Genomic DNA, 21460 nt, shown 5'->3' on the forward strand with positions numbered 1-21460 from the left:
CTGTCTGTGTTTGTTGCAATGCGTGTCTTATCATGCATGGCTCTATCAGTGTTTGAGCTGGTGCAAGTTGTATCAATGCATAATCCAATCTACTCATGACAATGAAAGCACTGGCGGTGGTAAACTTCCCAGCTGTTTCTACTCACCCAAAGGCGATTGAATCTACATGCCTGTTTATGTGAATGTAATTATATTACTCATACATGCTACTTCATTTGAATCCAATTACGCTTTACTATGGAATGTTTTAAATGGCATAATATCATTTATGTTGACGGATATTTAACATTAAAGACATCCCCCAACACCACTTACTAGGTAAATACATTTACACTGGTACTACACTGTAGCTACCTTCTTTATGTGGCAGATTCCATTTGTATTCCATTCTAATGTAAATGTGTTTGGTTTAATTACAGGGGTTTAAAACAGTAGGTCTAAAATGTCTAATTATTATATTCATATTTTTCCATAATATAAATTTTTCGGTTACATGTCTGTAATGAAAATTTCTCCATGGGGATGAATAAAACTAATTCTGATTCTAAATTATATTGACAAGAATGAATGTCTTGATGATCTCGATGACGATATTCAGGCAATATATGGCAATCAATCAAAACAGTGATAAGCTACATGTCTTGATTGAGGTTCAAGGGTTGCAAAAACAGTGAATGGACACCACTTACTCCAAATAAGTGTAAAAATATTACTTTATAACCTTGTTTGCAAGTTTGTTGTAATTAAATCAGTTGTTTTGTGTTGGATTTTGTCAATGCTCTAAGTTTGAATATGGCTGATTAACAATTGATTTTTCCATATATCTCCCACCTCCGGCACACAGTTAAAACGAGGCGAACTTTCAGAAAGCAAAATGGGCTGATATACTGAGAAAATCCTATATATATTACATATTGATCCAAACATTTGTATTTAGCATTCCAAGTACAGACATCTAGTTTTTCAACCCATGTTTTTCCATTTATTCTCTTGGACATACAGTCTTTTCTTGAGGCTTATTGTTGGAATACTTTGTACAAGTGTGGCCGACTCCTCTCCACTAAAACTTGCAGACCAAACTGTGTTCATTTTAGTGGTCTCGTTGGAGTCTCGGAGGGAGCTGTATTGATCGGCCTCACAGCTGGAGGGCTAGAAGAGAACAAATGCAGCAGGCAGGCAGCCAGGTGAATGACAGGTCAAACTGAGCGTGTGTGTATGTGTGATGCTTGGCTTCAGTCAGCATCAACTAATGGGCACACCACAACACACCACACTGTACATATCCAATTATCGTCTGTTAGCCGAAATGGCTGAATATAGAAAAATGCATACCCCTATAATGCTGAGTCCCTTGAGGTAGTCCATTCTTGGCTGAGCTTGGGGTACACAACCTGCCACCACCACCTTCTTCTGTTGTTCTTGGGCCTTTCTGTAAAAACAAAAAGAAAGGAAGAGAATTAGAGTTTGTTGGCAAAGAGAGATTTGGTGTTTGCAAAACAGAAATCCACCATCAAAGCAGAAAAATCTCAGTGTTTGAAAGCCCAAACACAGAGCACATTAAAGCCATGTTAAACACGTTGCACTGCCATTCTGGAGATGATTTAAAGCACAGCGCTGACTGTTGAGAATGCATCCACAAAGAGCGTGCGAGCGTCTCTAAGTGCATAGGTCTACGCGAATCTTTATGTCACCTCCACTTAAGTTCTCTGTGATTTGAGACATTTGGTTAGTCTGACAAAAGCTTTCGGAGGAGCTGCCCACAGTCGACCATGAATCTTTAATAATGAAGCCTCCTGACAGCTGGCGCTAGATAGAATAAAAGAGGAAGACTGGGGGGAGAAGAAGCGGCGGGTGAAAACTAGATGCAAACTGTCATGTGTGTTATATTTCCCATCGTGTTTATGTATTTCAGCAAAACAGAGATGGGATGTTGAGTCAGAGAGAAAAGGAAAGCCAAGGAGATGGACACAGGCTATTAATATGCAACTGTAAGGAAAAACACAATAAAACGCTTAACTTGCATCGCACAAATCTTTAGTCTGAGAATTCAGGGCAAAGCTATCTTATTTTCTTCTTTTCACCGTTTTTTTTTTTTTTAAATAGACATTATCTGCTGCAATTTATTTTCCCCTTGGAAGCAAAGGAACTGAACAATACATTACTACACTAGGTTTTATTATCACACAAACAACAATGTATAGCAAAGGTCCTCTTATAAATTGTATTGCTGTTTTAGCAACGCTGTATCCTCCTGTTGTTATTTACAATCAAACCAAAAGGTGCTCATTTATGAACTAAAGAAATCCTAATTATGGCTATTTGGATCATCATTAAAATCGTGATTATCTGAAACTATTATTTACTACTCCCAAAACAAACTGGTAGAGGAAGTCTGGATATAGTATTATTCGTAATGGTTGTGATTTGTGTTTTAAAAGCTTGTGTAGATCAGATCAGGGGCTTTCTGTAATTCATTGGAGCAACAATTCTAATTACAGTAAAAATCCGGGTAACACATAGGCATACACAATTTTACCAATCAGCCAAGTGAGAAAAGTGGAGTTTGTTTTATCCACACTCGGGCGCCTCAGCACACATACAGCAGGCTTATGACACACAGCTGCACAGTAGGGGTGCGTCTGCATAATTCACAGTCTCCTGCCAAAAAGTGCCAAACGCTCCTTTAATGCGCTGCTCCCCGCCCACAGACTTGGAGCTGACACAGCGCGTAAGCAGACAGCGCCTGAGCCCGAGTCGTCTGAGCGCCCCAGGGGAAACGGGCCAATCACGTCGCACATGCTTCCTGGATGGGACGAGATGGAATGGGATTATGTGATGCAGTTGCCGCGGTGATACTTTTGAGGCCGACCACGCACTCGCCGGCAGTGACCCGGACCGGAGCAGATGTCCCTGGAGATCGGGGGCAGAGAGTGTATGTGTGCGTGTTTCTTGGCTTTCTTGGCACCTTGCCCTAAATCTCCCCAGCCCCCTGTCAAGTTTGTGTTATGACTCGCCATAGCCTCCAGAACACGCATATGTACCCACTGACAGGGTCCAAACACCCACATGGCCTTCGCAGATTTCTATAGAAGATAGAGCAACAGCGTGCCTCGCTCTATGCATACATGTATGACCTCTGTTCTGTGAATGTATGGTCGGGAGGGCTGCGCTGTACATCCTGGTTTTTAACAGCTCAGTGGACACAGCGAATCAGTCAAATGAGAGCAGACTAAATGTCCAACTCAATTGATCAGACCAAATGGACTAAGGCCCATGCCGTAAATATGACATTAAAATAAGCACGGGGCATGACCTATATACAGCCCCTTTTCAACTTTCTCACAACTTGTCTTGAAAGTCTTCTACAGGGATCATAGAGGCGTATTAATATCATACAAGTGCATAAGTACATAATAAGAGCATGCATGCATATATTGTGCTATAGCGACTACAAATCACATATTACAGGGGAAAATGATGATTGAATGCGTTGAATAATAGACAAAATTTACCCTAAAGAAACTGACAGAGTGCTAATGCCATTTTGCACTATAAGTAATGTGCAGATAAACTCCCAAACAACTGATACAATTATTCCAGACTATACTTTTCTCATAGTTTGGCTGGTGCGACTTATACTCCGGAACGACTTATATGTGATATTATTGACTCGTTATTTTCACACTGACAACCGCAAGAGGGCCCTCTAGGCTCTAAGCGACGCAGAAGAAGAATTGGCACTTCCTCTTCCGCCAGAGTTTGGGGAGTTGTTTAGAAGTGACACAGAGGAAGAATAATTCAGTGGATTTAGTGATTTAGGGTAATTCTGATGCTTTGGTCTATTTATTTTCTACACCTATTCACCATGTTGTTCTCTAAATTTCCCCCAAAAATGTGACTTATACTCCAGTGCAACTAATGTATGTTTTTTTTCTTCTCTGTTATGCATTTTTGGAAAATTATACTCCCAAAAATACAGTAATACGTTAAAAATTGCACTTTAGAAGATTTTAAAATGGCCTGAACCCAGTTATGGCATTATTTAGTCCCATGTTTAAGAGCAAGTAGGAAAAATGAGAGACCCTTGCCTGCACTTTTAAATACAAGGAAAACAATTCAGCAGGTGTATAATAAGATGTTTTTTAGTTAATTTGTGAACTCAAATCTAACAAGACACTCCTTGGGCGTAATTATTATTAGTTTATTTAGTAGGATTTACACATGCTGTAAACACACCGGATCGTCACCATGGGCCAATTTCCATCCGTTCGGGCATTGACAAGTTGGTATGGCCACATACCAGCGTTATCAACATACCGTAATATTCAGACTTAAAGCAGCTACTTTTCCCACGCTTTGAACCTTGTGGCCCATACAGCGATGCATCACTACCACATACCATATTTCTATGTGAATATTTCAGTTCTTAACCATGTATTCACCATATTCTGTCATGCTCTCGGACAGACTTTTATTCAAACTCCCTCGTCAAATTCAGCACTTCAGACAGCATTTAGTGCAGGTTGCATGGAAACACAGAGTGAAGAGGAAAATGTGGATGAATTTTCTTTTGAATGATGTTGATTTTGAATACGAGACCGTCAACACTCGTAACGCGCGTAATGAGAGAATCAAAGTATGAGGGGAAGGCTCCAGACAAAATCACCTCCAGGTCTGGATTCAGTCCAGAGACTGGATTTTGAGCAACCCTGCTCTATAGGGACAAGCCCCCAAACGGTCAAGATTTTTTTAGAGACATACCAGTCCAAACCGTACAACCAAACAAAAGTTACTGAGACCAAGGGCCGAGTGGCTCATCTGCTGGAACGTGTGCTACATGAACCGCAGAGACCCTGGATCGATACCCAACTCAGTTCCATGTCACTTACCTGTCCAACTACCTTGACAAAAAAATAGGACCAAAGGGGAAAACTCGCAAAATAACTGTCTTTTGTCCTCAAGTCATGGTCATTTGTTTTGCATCGTTTTATATTAGATCATAATTTACATTACAAGACACTTTGTGAAGAAATTATATACATTTATATGATGTTAAAAAAAAATGTTTTTAATAAAAATCCACAGCGGGCCATGACATTAGTCAAGTGGAAGAAAGAATAAATGGTTCACTATATATTAATGTGTAAATCATTCAAATTCCAATGTGGGCTGGAGCAGAAGAGGTATGTGTCCTCTCTGTGACTTTTCCTGCTGTTGCGCTCCATGGCTATACAGCTAGCTGCATGCAGGAAGTGGATGAGCTCATTAGACTCTCAGAGGTTGCCATATGCTACTTAGCGAACCCACAGCTCAGAGGATGAGGTCATAGTAATAAAAGGATAATGTTATGATGCTGGGAACTACACACACTGATCCGGGCTGCTCACAACTAGTGCTGCTATAGAGTTGAATAGACAAAATTAAATAGCAATTATCAAACTAATATGTTTGTCTATTTGATAGCAAGGCATACTTTAAAGGGCTGTACCAATTTTTCATGCAATAAAGTAAAATCTCTCTTGCTCCAGTACAGAGTAAAAAAGAACAGCTCTTAGGGTCAAAATGAGATGATGATGTGTTGTCTGCATCTTATTACAAAGTGTTTTTATCATCCATGAACCATGAAGTAAGGCTGGTGTGCTGTTAGCGTGGTAATTGTCGTTAGCAGTAGCGTAAGACTTCCTGTGGCAGCTGAGGAAAGCCAAGCTGCCAGCGCAGATGATGGTGCAGTTTTACACGGCCATCATCGAGTCCATCCTCACCTCTTCCATCACTGTGTGGTACGCTGGAGCCACAGCCAGGGACAAACAGAGACTACAGTGCACTGTGCACGGACACACGGTGCGGTTGCAGACTCCAGGACGAGCAGTCTTACCCTCTGCTATTGGACTCATGAACACTTCATAGCGCCTTAAAAACACTTAAATATTCATGTAAATACCGCTTGTTCTGATCCTGTTCCTGTACACATTTTATATTTGCATCGCTCATATTCGACACATTTTATCTTGCATGCCCTTATTTTATTTTAGCATCATTAGCACAGTTTATTATTATTGTTATTATTATTATTATTATTATATGTTTTTGTTGCCAAAGCAAGTTCCTAGTTTGTGAATTGTTCACTGACAATGGCAATAAAACAGATTCTGAAAGTGAGGAATAACTCTGGATGGCTGCCAAACAATGTAAAATTAACCATTTATTTTTTTTAAATGAAGCATTTAATTTATTTTTTAAAAAAATTAAGATGGCAAATATTTGGTATGTGTGAATAGAGTGGTACTGACGTATAGTTTTTATTTTAAAAGGTTGAGGTCTTCTTGGCATGGTCTATAATATTTCTCCAAGATCTAGAATCTGAGTTTATCTATATGATATGGGAGGGATTAGACCGACATGCTTCATCTATATGAAATAAAAATAAAGTTGGATTGAAAAAAAGGGGTGTGCTACCAGGTGGTTCGAGTGGTCAAGGCACAGCTCCAAGTGCAGGTGGTTGCAGTTCGCGAGTTCGAATCCCGACTCCAACAATGTACTGCATGTCCTCCCTTCTCACTCATCCCCCCATCCCCCCTTCATGCTTAACTTTCCTGTCTAATAAAGCCCAAGGGCCCAAAAAATTTAAACATTTAAATATGAATAAAAACGGGTACAAAAATTACAATCTTTAACATCTGTGTAATTTATTTTCTATAAAAAAGGTGGTAGTCAATCACACAAAAACTTTATAATTGTATAGTACAACTCAAATTGCCAACAAGATGTCTTTGTGGATACGGTTATATTATTTTTGCTTAACCTATACAATAGAAGTGGCCGCCATTTGCTGTTTTAAGATTAAATAAATGGACATATCAGTTTGAAAATTTGATCGAAACAACACATCTACTCCAATGAGAAAGATTGTAAAACACAATTTTCTCTGTAGCCTTTGTTCACTTTCTTCTGAGTAGTCCCTTGTCTTTGTCTATGGGCTCGTCACATCTGCATTCCAGCAGCTGTTTCTGGCTGAGTTGACAATGAGCCAGCCAATCATACTCCTGACCTCCCAGCATTAGCAGGAGCACCCAGGGCCAAGGTTAAGTACCCATCAAGCCTCAGTAATTAAGATGTGGTTAATGCTGTGAGGTGGTGTGGGCTAGTGTGTGTCCAGGATATTTTTCACATTCACACTTGTAACTTGTACTTTAATGGTCTACATTTGTGTTTGTATTGTTTAATATTGATAGTGTATTGTAACAGTTAAAAAATGTATTCATATTATATTGGAGTGCATCCTTTATGCTGACATTTGTTTGCAAAATACTGTTTCATGCAAAAATCATTCTACATGAAGATACAACAAACTTTTAATATAAAATATATATATAATACATTGGTTTGTATTGATACAGTATTTTGACAATGTTCTTACATTATACAGTAGGCGTTGTATTCTAAGAACAACAGCGGCGTACAGGCCTTTAGACCTGACTGACAGTATAGCTGCAATGTAATAAAAACTTGCATCTCCACTGTGAATAAAGAGAGAAGTAGTATATGAAAACCTCTCAAACAAGAAATACATTAAACAGTGAACTCTGCAGCTAGGGATTGAACTGCAGACAAACAAAATGAATACAGTTAATGTGCTAGGCTGTGGGCCTCAAGAGTCGCTGAAGAAAGGAGAGAAGTGAGTGACAGCAAACTGTCAAAAGAACATCTTTATAAAAAAAAAAAAAAAAAAGGCACTGAGCTGACTGCGTGGCAAACAGATCGGAGCCGGGATAAAAGGAGGAAACACAATCCTGAATACTACCCAGTGAGTCTCCAGGTACCAGCACTCCCCTACGCCCATCACATCTTTTCACTCCCTGCGATGGAGCATTTCTCTGTTTATCAAGAGAGTGACAGCTTACCACCAAATCGGCCCAGTGCAGCTTCATTCAAACTTATCGAACAGCTGCAATCTCAGCATGATTTTGATATAGAAAACATAAAAAAAAATGTATACAAACGTAATATGCAGTCGGTCCCTTTCACAAATCTCATTTGGACTATGTTCATAGGCCAACAATAACCTCACCTTCAGCATCTAATATAACCAGGGAATGTATTCAGATGGGATCCCTCCTGAATGGTGGTATTTTAGAGGAGAAATGAAAGAAAATAGACACGTCCAAGGTAAAGGCCCTAAGTAATGGAGGCATAAGGAAGATTTAAAGGTACGCATTTTGCTGAGATAGTTCATTGGGTCTAATAAACAGAAAATGCATGTTGTAGAGCAGCCACAAAATAAGCTTAATAAAGGCATTCATGTTGGAGCCGTGTTTTACAGGATACAAGCAATCTGTTGACCAATCAATACACCTATAACATGGCTAGTTTATAGTTAGTTCACATGGCCACGGGGTACATCAAAGATAGGATGTGGTCCAATTATCAACATGGGCCTTGTAAAGCAAGTCCGTGGAAACTCCCGGTTTTGCGATTACTGCCTTTTTAAAAACAAATGCAGCACATACCTCCCATCGACCTGAACTGGATGACAGCTGTCTTGTAAAACGAGCTCAATGTGTGATGAATATTGCATTGCTGTAAATGAGTTATATTTACCACTTGAATGATTCATAACGGGGGAACGTTCATTGAAAACAAGACAAAAGCTCAAGAACAAAAGAGACTCACAAAGGCAAGAGGAGAAAGTATACGTAAAAAAACATTAAAGAGGTGTAAGCAGAAAATTGTACAGTCTAGACCTCAAAGCATGTTAAAGCTAATGCTGAAGTTATTTCTTGTGTGGCAGCTTTAAGCCGAAAGTTAAAAGGGCACAAGTGGCCATTTATCATGCAGAGCCAGCACCACTTGCTGGGAGACTTTTCACCTCTCTGGGAATCAATCTGAAACTGTGTGAATACATTTGGCCCGGCATGTACACATGTGTTCAAAGGATAGGAGCAGGAAATCCTTTCAGAGAGGTGAAAAGCCTTCTGTGGTTGAATGAGTTCACTTCAAATTAGTCCAAGCATAAACAATCATAATTGGTTTCAAGGTCATAAATTATTATGAGCAACGGTTTAGAAAGAAGAATGCAACAAGCTCAATGACCTGGAATCATCAGCGATCTTTGGGTTTTATTATTGCCAGCTCACTCAAATACAGAATAATTACACATTCTCAGAAAGCTTTGTCAGGAATGTAATATGGCATAAATAATATCTAGACGCAAGATAAAATACTGGAGAGTAAAGGTATGAATCCTAGTTTGCAAAAAAACATGTTGTATTATTCTTGAAATGCCACAAAAAACTGCAGGACGTTGTATGGAGAGGAGGTCTGCTGTGATGGCTGCAGGGTGGAGCTATACTCCTTCACGTCTGGTGGCAGAAAACTGGAATTATTTATTTATTTACAATAGTTACATGCTTAAGTAGGGTACGTGTTTGGGTTGATATGTGTTAAACCGGATGTGGAGCTCCACTCAACATGGCGCTACCCATCAGCTGCAGCCAGACTCTTCAAAAAAATTGCACCTCAAAAGTAAGTAATTCGACTTTTGGTCATAATATTTTCATGTCTGTCGGTGTTTTAGTAGCTTTGGCAAAACATATCTTGACTATTTTCACCTCCGTAATCACAACAACAATAATCTTATTTCCATTGATTCACAAAAAAAGAGCTTTATCTGGGCTTGAGACTGGCACAAAGAATAGAGTCTTTTGCATTCTCCGGATTTTCTGCATAAACAGTTATTTTGCAGAAACCAGCAGGCAGTCGGTTCTATACAACCTTACATGTAAAATGGATATGTGAGTACACATACTGTATGCGCATTAAGGGACTAGACGGACGATAGAAGTCTCATTATGGAGCTCCAAAGTCTAAGCATCTATTCCGCCTGTTAATTTTCCTGCTGATGTCTCCCTCCACACACGCCTGAAGTGGCTCCTCAGTGGCTTATCAGTCCCTCCTAAAGGCCTCCTCATTCACCACTCTTAGAATAAATAAGAATTCTGTTAAAAGCCAAGGATGCAGCATTGAAAAAGCCGTTTGTCTGATTAAATTGCTATGCACAACACCTCACCGCCACTTGCTCTGTAAAAAAATAATTTATGGCATGTTTAAAAAGGATTTTTCTCTCCACATGCTCGACTCTCCATTGAGTCGACACCAATTAAAAAGGAAGGTTCAAGGCAGGGTTCATTACATTTGACGACACAAGGTGGGTGAATTGTTGAAAGACAAAAAGCTTTGGCGAAAGGAGATGATTTTAAAAAGGCATTTGGTTCATTTAAATGAAACAGAATGTGGGTTTCAAATGAATACAATTATGGCCAGTCCACTTAACATTTTCCCTTTACAATAAAATATATTCAACAATCCAACAAAAATGTACACATTATATGAATGAAACCATTATGCATAAGAACAAGTTTGATATCCTGTTGCAGATACATTAGATCTATAAATTCTATATGCACTGCAGCAACCAGTCACACGAGGACCACGCCACATTTAGATAAAGAATAGCATTAATAACATTTACATATTATACCTTCAACCTGGCAACAAATGTACTTTGGTCTCGTTTCCTCTTATAAATGCTTTCCATTTTCAGAGAGTTGATTTATTCCTTATCCAACACAATTTGTCAGCGCAGCACATATAGGATGCACAGCAGTACCTTGCTACAGTGACATCCACGTTGCACAATTTAATCACAAGCCCGAGCTAAAGCGTCGCTCAAATATGTAACCTAAATGCCACATGCAGCTCGTTCCCCACAGCTACTCCCTCTTGCGCTGGACGATGTGCCCGTGTGTTCACAGCAACTCGGAGGTTAAGGACTGCCCGCGGTCTGCTGAGCCACAACCCCTGACCCCGCGTCTCACATAGGCTGGCATCTCGCAGTGCATGTTCCCAAGCATCCATCACTCGTACACATACACGCACCTATGGCCAAGTAATACGCCGTGGGCTTGTGTCACTCCAAATAGTGTTTGGTGAAATTGCTTCGTGGTAAGTTGGCAGTGACCCGTCCATCTTCTGATTGAGTAAAAATAGAAATAAGCCCCACAAATGAATGCCTTGATGTCAGCGTTCACTGGGCAATGCATGCAATAGATGTGATTTAATTAGCTGACAATCTATAGAAAGTTAACTATGTATTCAATTTAATGGTCTAAACTGTTTCACTTTCCTTGACCAACTATCATCCTCATTCAGCTGTGATTCCTGTTCACTGCATGCGTCGCTTCTCTGCCCTCAGGGTTCAAACATAAGGCAAGCAAAGGTCAGAAGTTCTTACTGTCATCTTGCATGACTTAATGTATATCAAACTTGTCTATATACTTCAAGTCATATGGAACCAGAGGATCACATGCATTCGAGAGGGGATTTGAAAGAGTGTGGCTATATTCATCAGTGTCTCACAGTAAACTTTAAATAATGCGCTGACACTTGTGCCCCTGAAGGTGAATGGAGAATGAACTCTTATACTCTGATAGAATGTCATCTTTTATAACTTGCAGCTGCTATTTTGTATCGGAGTAGCGCAGTAATTTCCAGGTCAGTGCTTGTCAAGCCAACACCAACTGAAAAGCCTCTGGGACCGTCAGCCTAGAAACAAGATCACAGCTCAGTAGGGAAAATGCCAAAAGCTTACAGGTGCTTCCCTACACAACATAAACGCTTTTCTGTGTGGTTGACCTTCATTAATAAAGAATCAGGAATGGTAAAACAGCCTGCTCAAATCAACATTAAAAGCTTTTGACTCGCTGAAAATGCTTTGTGTAATTTGTGTGTGTGTCCCAATTGTTGCCGGTGCGATTGTCTATTGGTCAACAGATCCAGGAAGCTCGTGTTTCGGCGCCACAGGGTTGGTTCAGGCTCAAATCCCACTGAGTGTAACTAAAGATACTTGATAGGAACACGGCAGGTGGTACGCTGCGCTTCCACACAAACACACCTGCCACCTGAGGCTGCGGTCTCTCTGGCTTTTGCACAGAATCACACTGAAATTAAAATGTTTATTGACTTTAAAAAAACAGTGGCGTGGAGTCAGACAGTCCACGAAATGGGAACAGCAGTTATAGTGGCAGGTTGGTGTTGTTTGAGTGATGTTAGAAGAGTTGAGACAAAGTGAAAAAGGGGAACAGAGGAGTGCAGGTGGGGCAGCAGGTGTCGTGTGTATTCTGTATTGTGCGCGGTGTATTTGGACTGGTTCAGGTGAACAGAAGGTCAGTGCAGAGCCGGCTATGCCATCTGTCACAGCCGCTACATCTGACGGTGACATTTCCCCACAACTGGGGAAAAATGTCATGTCTCTCAGCCCCAAATTCAGCACAGTTCCAAAGCTCCACTTATTCGCATCACTTCTACATTCACTAATTTGAAGAACGTCAGCTAAAAAAATTTAATTTTAAAAATTCTGAAGGCTATGCAGAATGGGCATGGTTCAAATTAAGGTCGTCTTGTGGGTCATGAAGAGCTTGAAGTGCTCGTTAAAAAGACCAACTATAACAATAAAAAAATAAATGCTCAGCCATACAAAGCATGACATTTATTTTACTACATGAGTCATGTAGTTTAGAAAAAGAGACAACCATTACATTTGTAGCTAAAAGAAACAAGACTTGCATATTGCTAAGCTGCATTGTGCCGCAGGGGCCAGATGAAGGTAATGCTGCATAGGTTGTGCAAGAATAAGGGATCCCTAACATTAAATAGGTGGAAAATGAAGGCAGAACAGCAGGAAGGAAGTCACTTGAGTGTCTGAGGGGTGCGAAAGTGGGTAAGTGATGGAGAATGAGCCAGACGCGTGTAATTGTGTGACCATGTGAAAGCCTGTCATCACCTGCTGTGAGAAAAACTACTGGCTGGAAATAGTCCAAGCCCCGAAAACCCATCAAATAGCTTCTTCTTCACCCCCACAAAACCTGCAACCAAAATGAGAATACTGAAAATAACTTCCCTCAATTAAACTGGAAAAGAAAAGGCCCTGGCCACAGACTTGCACAAATGTGCCACTCCTAATGAAGTCCACATCCATAATTCTCTGTCGTCACAACAGGGAGATATTTTAAAAAGTAATATCTGCAATTGTTGTTTTGGGCCTAAAAGTAAAATACAGGGTAATATAGGGCTGTGTATTATCTAGACTGTCACGATATATCACAATATCATTATATTGAGAAGAGAAGAGTATATTCAAAGCTAGTGTAGTGTAATCTTTTAAGTGATCATTTTACAATTCAATGGTACATTCACTTGTGTGTTATACTTCAACATCATTAAACATTTACAGACAGGTTTAGGCACATCTCTGGTGGATTGCTAAAATATTGCTAAATCGTCCCTTATTTTATGTTGTTTTAAATTTCATACAAGGTTAGGAAACTAAAGATTGGTCTATCCGGGAGTACAAAAGAAAACATCTGAAGTCGACAGATCATTACACAGAGTCTAACATTTGTGGACCGTAGACATTGATGAGGACATATTGCCTCTCCCCAAATCACCAAATCTGATCTATCAATCTCTGGCTTCACTTACACACTGTCCTACAATAAGGGACATGTAATTCATCACGGGCAGAGCAGAGTCTGACCTGTGAACTCTAGGGTGCCCTCTGCCCTGCTCAATAAGACCTGACCAGGAGGTTGTTGCAGATTTATCAAACAACATAATGAGGATCATAGCGGCTGTCATGTACTAATGTTAAATCTATCCCAGAAGTAATATACAGGCCAAACAAAGACCATGTCAGCTTTTAAAGGATACCACTAAATTTAGCTCTGCCATAAAAGTTAAATCTCGGCAGCGTTTGATTGTTGGTTTGTTACTCTATTATCAAGATAACAAAAAGTAATTGTTAGATTTTGATGACATCTTCGGGAAAGGTCAGCGATGGGCCACTGCAGAAATGATTAGTTTTTGGAGTAGGACACACCGTGGATCAATGAATAGAGATAGAGAGATCACTGCAACAGAGATACCAACTCCAGCCACAGGAGGTCACTAAAAGAACAAAGGGATGTTTTTCAGAGAGTGGGTTCTCAGGTTAAAGGGCCATTTATGAAGATGCTATAATTATCCTTAAAAACATACGTGGAGTTGTGTATCGTTTAATCTGAGCATATTTTAGTTATTCTTCATATTTTATGTTTCCCTCTCTTAAAATAAAATACTGTAATGCATGTCTGATTTGTGTCAATACAATAATAATTCAATAATCAATAATAATAAATAATTTGTGCTTCACCCACTTCTGATCATCGTCGATCATCGTCGGTGTACAAACGATCTTCACAGCACAGCAGAGCAATGTTTTTTAGCACTTACAAAATACAGGTACTTTCATTTTCAGTATTCAGGTTAATTCCCGATACCAACCAATACTACTGTAAAATGTGTCATCAAAATGGTATAGGACTAAGTCGTCAAAAGTAAAAAAATAATAAAAGGCTCCAATGTGTAAAAACGACTTTATCGTTTATTGAGTTTAAGTAGGGAAGCATGTGTTTGACTGTATAAAGCAGGTTTGGGGCATAAAAAAGATATTGTGACAGTAAATGCAGGTGGTTTGTAGAGAAGCTTGTTGGACACTGTTGTATATGTCCGTTAATCTTAATATTTATTTTTTAGTAAGAAAAACTTATCACCAAGTTCTAGTACAAATCCTGAAGTTTAAAACCTACCGGTATATAAAGCAAAATGTAGGGGGTTTAATGTATTGAATTTAGGGAAATTGTCTGATAAGTCCTTACTCATTATCACACCTTTCATATGATCAGGTCATCATAGAAAGAGTTTTTGAAGTTACTTGAAGTCCCTTCAAAAAATACAAAATTTAGATGTTACTTGAAAAATGTCAGGTTGAAAGTGCTCTTTTCTATCTTCTTTCCTATATGAACTTAGTCCCTTGGCTTAACGTGTGCACAATCTGGGATCTGTCAAAAGGCTGGAGCACAGTGGGGTGCCTTCAGAGCGCAGACATCTAAAAGGATGAAGGCCTAGAGTTGTTTGTGAAAGCTGTAAAGGAAGATCTCAGAGGAGCATCGACTGGACCGCAGCCTGGGAATAAGCAACTGTGTATTTAAGACACACAGTCATAAGAGCGAGCTGCTTTGTATTCATAATCTTAACATTTAACCTATTTTTTTGAAGACGAGGGTAATTAGCGCAATTTCCCTTTAAAGCTGGATTTGACATTACATTACACTAGTCCTCCTGATCCCAGCTTTACGCATTACCTTTTTAGCCAAATGAGCTTAAAACAATTAAGACTCTTACTAAACTTTCTTCTCATGAACAGGATTTTATCATGAGAAACTGTTTAATGAAATGTTGTCGTTTTTTGAAAAATCACACGAATCACATAAACATAACCAATGTAAAAACTTATATAGCGCTGAATGAATACAAAAAGATATGGAAACCTACAATTTATACTACCTGGATATTCTGCAGTTCACAGGAAAGCCAATTACTAATAGTGCAAAATGGCTTTGTTATATATTCTTGGTTATAGTGTCTGGGAACTAGCACAAAACTGAAACGTGTTACAGTGAAACGTAACTGGAAACAAGGTGTATGTGTGCTAATTTGCTAGAAAGCAAATGAGCTGACATAATAATTATATATATGGCAGCCCAAGTCAATTTGACCCTGCCCCTTTATGGTCCATTCCCCATCTCCAATCATGTGTTTGTGTCTGTCAGGATTTTCTCTGCACCCCAAAATGTAGGCTAATGCCCTGGAGAAGTGACAGATTAAATGCCAATCTTTCGGTTGCACCAAAAGCAGCCGGAGGGAGCAGTGAGTGTGTCCGGTCGGCTAAGAATCCAAGACTTGGACTGAGCATTGGCTCAACCCACAGATATAACCATGGGCATTAAGTAAAGCACTCTAAAGGTCACATATATACTTGCAAGTTCTGCAAAAGAAAGATTTGAGCTGGTGTTTTTAAATCTACGTTTTTAAAGTTTTTCCTATATAAATAAATTAGGAGAAACAAAAGAAAAGATTGATGAGCGGTCCTTAAAATTATTTTATTTATTTGGAATTACACATGCGCATAACGGACCCTCCCTTGCATTTCATGATCAAGTCACAGCAACAAAGATCTAAATAAATACAGTACTCAAAATGTAATGGGCAAATTCAAGATAATGACAGATAATGGTAAAATTGCTGTTCTGTCAAAATGCTAAATTGTGTAGAGTTTCTAAAATTAGAAACTAAAAGGCCACAAAAAAAGCTGATGGGGTTTACATTAAATAACTAAAGCCACATAAACACATCCTCTCATGCCAGGGTACACGCTGCACATTACACACGTTACAGCACTTTGTTGTGATGATGTTTGCGGTGAGGTAAAGGTGCAGGCAGAACGCAGCGCCGCTCTTATCAACTGGAAATCCGAGGATTTGTTTCTTTTATCACATCATTTTAAGTCAATATAGCATTTTCAAAAGTTCAAAACAAAAAATATGAATCCACGGGTGTAGACAAACGCATAGGTCTTCTTTAATCTTTTATTGTTATGTTATGAGTATATGGATCAGTAACTTAACATTGTACTAATTCAAAACGCAAGTAAAGTTTAGATTTCTCAATGTCAGTTCGGTTATTGTTCTGTATAAGCCACCGCAGAGTGTCCTTTAGCCCGAGGCCAGAATACAAATGCACACATCTGTCACAAACGTGCAGCACACGCCCCACAAATTCACTCTGGACCCCTTCCAAGAGTTTGTTCTGTTGGTTTTGTGTCCCTTTTCAATTAACATTAATGATTTTTATTTCTCATGGTTAGTTCATGAATATTAAATCTATATTGAAATGAATGTAAATATAATATGGGAATTGGTGTATTTTGAAAACAGTGCACAACAGAGTTCTCGTTAAGCCTACGTTCCCTTGATCATTCAAATTACTGGAGACAGCCAAGTGAAGAAGTCTGCGTGCGCACGAACACACACAAACACATAAACACACACACACACACACGAGGCTTACAAACACAGTGCGGCTTAATTACATGCTGTTGAGCAACTATTTCTTTAATGCCTTCAGCGTTCATTGATTTGAGAGGTCTCCGGCAGTAAATTACGCTACAGATTTGGACATTTTCAAAGACACACATATGCATAGACAAATATCCAGCTAATTCACTTTTTAGCATTCAAGTAGCAGCTCCTTAAGGGCTTTAGCACAATACGGAGGAACGCTGCAAATCCCAACTCTAATAACTAAATACACGCTGCAATAATAGAAGTAAAGCACTATAGAGCTGTCATAAGAATCCAATTTTAAAAACTTATCTGGCACCAAAATAGCATATTTAAACCCGGAAACTTTTACATTCTTCCGCCATGGATTTTGATGGATGCTCCCATAACTGCTGGGGCCAACAGTGAATTAATGGCTGCTGATAGTATGCCGGAAAGTGCAGGCCATTTCTGCTTACACACAGAAAAACGGTGTGGCCAACTGTCTGTATAACAAGCCCCAGAATCTCTCACTCCTCCCGGTAGCGGCGCGTGTCTCGCACATATGGCAGGGATGCAAAGAGCGGCCCCACTTCTCCACAAGTAATAAAGCATCCTTCCACTGTGAAGCCCCAAGCCCCTGTTTATCTCCAACTCATTTACAAAAAGCAGAGTGTGGTTCATGTGTGCGACGCGAGCATGTTAGCTAGTGGCATATTTACCCACATAAGCCACACTCACGGGGGACGGTTCGTTTTGACGTGAATTAATTTCCATCGCACAGGAACCGCACTGATTCGTGCCATTGATGCCTCGACCTAAAACAATTTCAGTTTGGCAAACTCCTAAAACATATTATCGGATGCCTAAGTGCTGCGGTAATGACGACGATTAAGAGTATTTTGTTTTCAGCAATAAATCCCGACTCATATATTGAATGTATTTGGAAACGCAGTGAGAAACTAAGCGGTGTGTAACTTGTCTGATGGGAGGCACCACCTGCTTGTCTGAATGGAGAGGTTATTGCTTCGCCTGGAATGTTCCGTAATAAGGCATTAATGTGTGTTTTACCAATTCAAACGCCTGTAATTGAATAAATGCAAGATCAGTTTAATGTCCAAACCTGAACTTTACATGATTTCTAACTAGCAACATCTACACAATTTGGAAGCGTTTAGGTTTTCCAGTTACAGCTGCACTATACTGATAAAAAACATGTGAAAATATTCAATGCTCTTACTTGATGGAGTTCCTGAAGTGATCCTCTGCTGGGTTTTTCACTGTACAACTGTTGAGCACCCACAAGTCTGCGCTTGCCGGGTCATCTGAGCAAGAAGGGAAGGAAAACGTTTCATTAAGTACATAGCTGAATATTCTCTCACTGTACATTAAATAAGTATGTATGTGGTCACAAAAAGACAGATGAAGTCGTTGATTCAATGTTTTCAACTGATGATTTTCAGTTTTACACCATATTCAATGTTTTTTTGTTGTTTATTGTTTGGTTGTTGGTTTGCTTTTTGCTATAGACCCCGGCACATCAAGAGTCAAAAACAATCATTATTAATAAATTTGACTTCATGATAATAAGTGAAATATAAATCATTGAGAGATCCTACAATATTCTACCTCCATGCTTGTTTTTTTTTAAATATACTGTGTACTGAGAGATAGGAACAGCATCATAAAAAACAGGTAGAAAATGATAAATCCCACCCGAGGATCCCCAGAGCTCTGAATTAACTGGAACCTTCCACTTGAAACACGTTTGGTTAGATATTGTGAGATATTACTTGGTGCGAGTCAACTTTCACACAGTCATAAATTCTTGCTTTGGGAAATCCTTGGAAAATTTGCATAATATTTGCATGAGAACATTGCCCCATCCAATCCAGAAGCAGCCGTTTGGTTACCGTTTGCATATTATAGCTATTAGGCGATTAAAACTGGAAAGTGAACACAAAACCTGTTGACCTTTGATCTGTTATCTGTGGGATAAAAGGTCACAATGGTCCAACGAGCGCAGCCAAGCTATCTGGGAATGCGTGCGTGTCTAAGCATGGTAAACAAAATCTGGCAACAGAAAGAAAAATACACATTCAAGCAACGATACGGGCCGAGATGTCAAAAAAAAGTACAAAACGGTCCAAAATGTGCAGGGTGAAAGCAGCGTGTTCCAAAAGTTGACCCCGTGGATTCAACTTTGAATTCAGGCCATGTCCAGAGCATTACGATAGCATCATCTGGAGCGGTGTGTGCGAATGCGTCTGTGTACACAAAGGTCATACATAACACATTTCAATCATCAAGACAAGGGGATAGGAGGGTTACGGGGGAGCAGGTGCACGCTCCAAATAAGTATGAATGGAGAGATGGACCAAAAAGCATCGAGTGAGAGCGAGGATCAGAGAGTGGCGAGCGTATATTAGAAAAAAGGAGAAGGAAGATTAAAAGAATAGGTTAGGAAGAGGGACAAGCCAGAAGTGAGGCATTGAGATGGATGAATGAAAAAGGAGGAAACAAAGAGGTGATGGCGTGCCCCAAGTGGGACTCGAAGATCAAAAAACTGCAGTGGGGGGAGGGGGGGTGGTCGAGAGTAAAAAAAAAAAAAACAGTCCATTGAAAAGAGAACAACTTGAAAGAGGTTGTAGTATAGATTAAGTATCCAGCACGGCGCCGCGTTTTACAAAATAGCCCAAAACAGCGATTACACATGCACTGTTTGATTGTGCCTGCTCCAATTGTATAAATATTTTATTACAAAAACACATTGGAATGCATTATTGTGGCTTTATTTACACATTACAGCTGCCTCTGCCCACAGGTGTGTGCGGCCCCCCACAGAGGATGGAGATGAGGCTCAGCTGCGGGGTCGGACGGCGCGCAAACAATAACAAGCAGGAAGGGAATAAAATCATTTCCCCCGATCCCCAGGTAGCCACGCACACAGCTGTATACAAATGTGCGAGCTAAAGTGAAAACTATGCATCACAATCTGTTGTTTACTGTAAATGGGTCAAGAGGTTGCCTTTTGTGGGTTTTGTTCAACTAAAACATGAAACCATTTTTTCAGACATCGAATCAGAAAGTTATGTACAGTTTGCTTTGTTAATCATTTGGATTTTGTTGCCATTGCATTATTTTATTGATTTACATGGTCATTATATGCACCTACAAATGGGTGATATTGACAAAAAATTATATTTAGAGATATTACAATATTGAGTCTGAGAATATTATGGAGTTAAACTATAGCTTTAAACGCATTGGTTGAAGTTTAATGATCAAACAGGTGAAATGTCTGTAAAATATATCAGAAAAGTTCAGAAATATCCCCATATAACCTTATTTTAAAGTTTACCAATAAAGATTAGCTCTTTTTGTAGCATTTTTTCTATAACGTTATACTCAATATTCAGCTTTTGCATATATTCAAAACAACATTGACGATATCATCTCATTTTCTATATATTTCCCACCTCTATAAGCTGCTCGACTTTATGAATATATTTTTGAATATCTATGTGCTGTCTTGACACATTCATGTGCAATTACTGTCGTGATCACATGCAATGGTATTTATGTATTTATTTATTCATTTGTCTATGGGAGTTTTTTATTTATTTATAGGAGATCTTCTACTGAAAGTGTTTTTCAGACTTCCTATAAGTGATCTGTTCTTCTGTATCTACCTCTGTATCTACCTGCGTTGCACCAATGAAATTTCCCCATGTGGGAGAATAAAGGAATATCTTATCTTATCTTTATATCACTTTATTGAACAAACGGACTGTTCAACAAGAGATGACTTTTATCCCGCAAAATCCTGTCTTTTCAAAGCATGTCGCCTTTGTTTGATGTGCGTCTTAGAGCTGTGTTTGAAGTCGAGGAGAGAGCACCGGTCGGTTGTCGCTGGTCCATCAAACGGTCTGGGCATTTCTTTTCCTCTGTGTGAACAGGGCTGAGAGAAGAGGCAGACTGCAGCCGGCCTGAGGGTCAATACGACGCTCCTGGAGCTTTACACATGAACCAACCCATGACCCACTTTTTATTGCAGCACATTCAACCTGCGCTCGGGCGGGGCACGGGCAGGGGTAGAAAAGCCAAACATTTGATTCAAAGAAAGGTAAAGGTATTTCAAAATAATCTCACTCTAGTAGAATAATTGGGGAAACTATAACTCAGAGATCATTTAAAGTTGATGTAATTATTATTATTGAGTGTTTTCGTCGTGTCCCCCGATGTGCCCTGGCTCCGAGCCGCCCCGGCCCCCCTGGCTCCGAGCCGCCCCGCCCCCCCCGCGCCCCCCGGCCGGCGCCGTACCGCGTTTACACAAAGGAAGAACTCATGAAACTGCGGAGAACCGTCGTCTTACCCGGAGATCGTCACGTTATCCCGGCGGACATCCTAAGATTTTTATAAAGAGATCTTCTACTGAGAGTGTTTTTCAAACTCCCTATAAGTTATCTGTTCTTTTCTTCTGTATC

At 39.7% G+C, this 21460-nt stretch overlaps 1 protein-coding gene across 1 annotated transcript in view; it reads right to left on the reverse strand.

Annotated features, from left to right (window-relative positions):
* Positions 1-21460, reverse strand: part of cdkal1 (CDK5 regulatory subunit associated protein 1-like 1) — a 195190-nt gene that overhangs the window by 160193 nt on the left and 13537 nt on the right. The window contains exons 4-5 of the mRNA XM_072460498.1: positions 18214-18298; positions 1333-1429 (exon numbers count right to left, since the gene is read on the reverse strand). Coding sequence (XP_072316599.1) covers positions 1333-1429; positions 18214-18298 — 182 coding nt within the window. The remainder of the gene's footprint in view (positions 1-1332; positions 1430-18213; positions 18299-21460) is intronic.

This window comes from Eucyclogobius newberryi, unplaced genomic scaffold (assembly GCF_026437365.1).
Source record: "Eucyclogobius newberryi isolate DKJ021-1_F unplaced genomic scaffold, fEucNew1.0.hap1 SCAF_3, whole genome shotgun sequence".
NCBI lineage: Eukaryota > Metazoa > Chordata > Actinopteri > Gobiiformes > Gobiidae > Eucyclogobius > Eucyclogobius newberryi.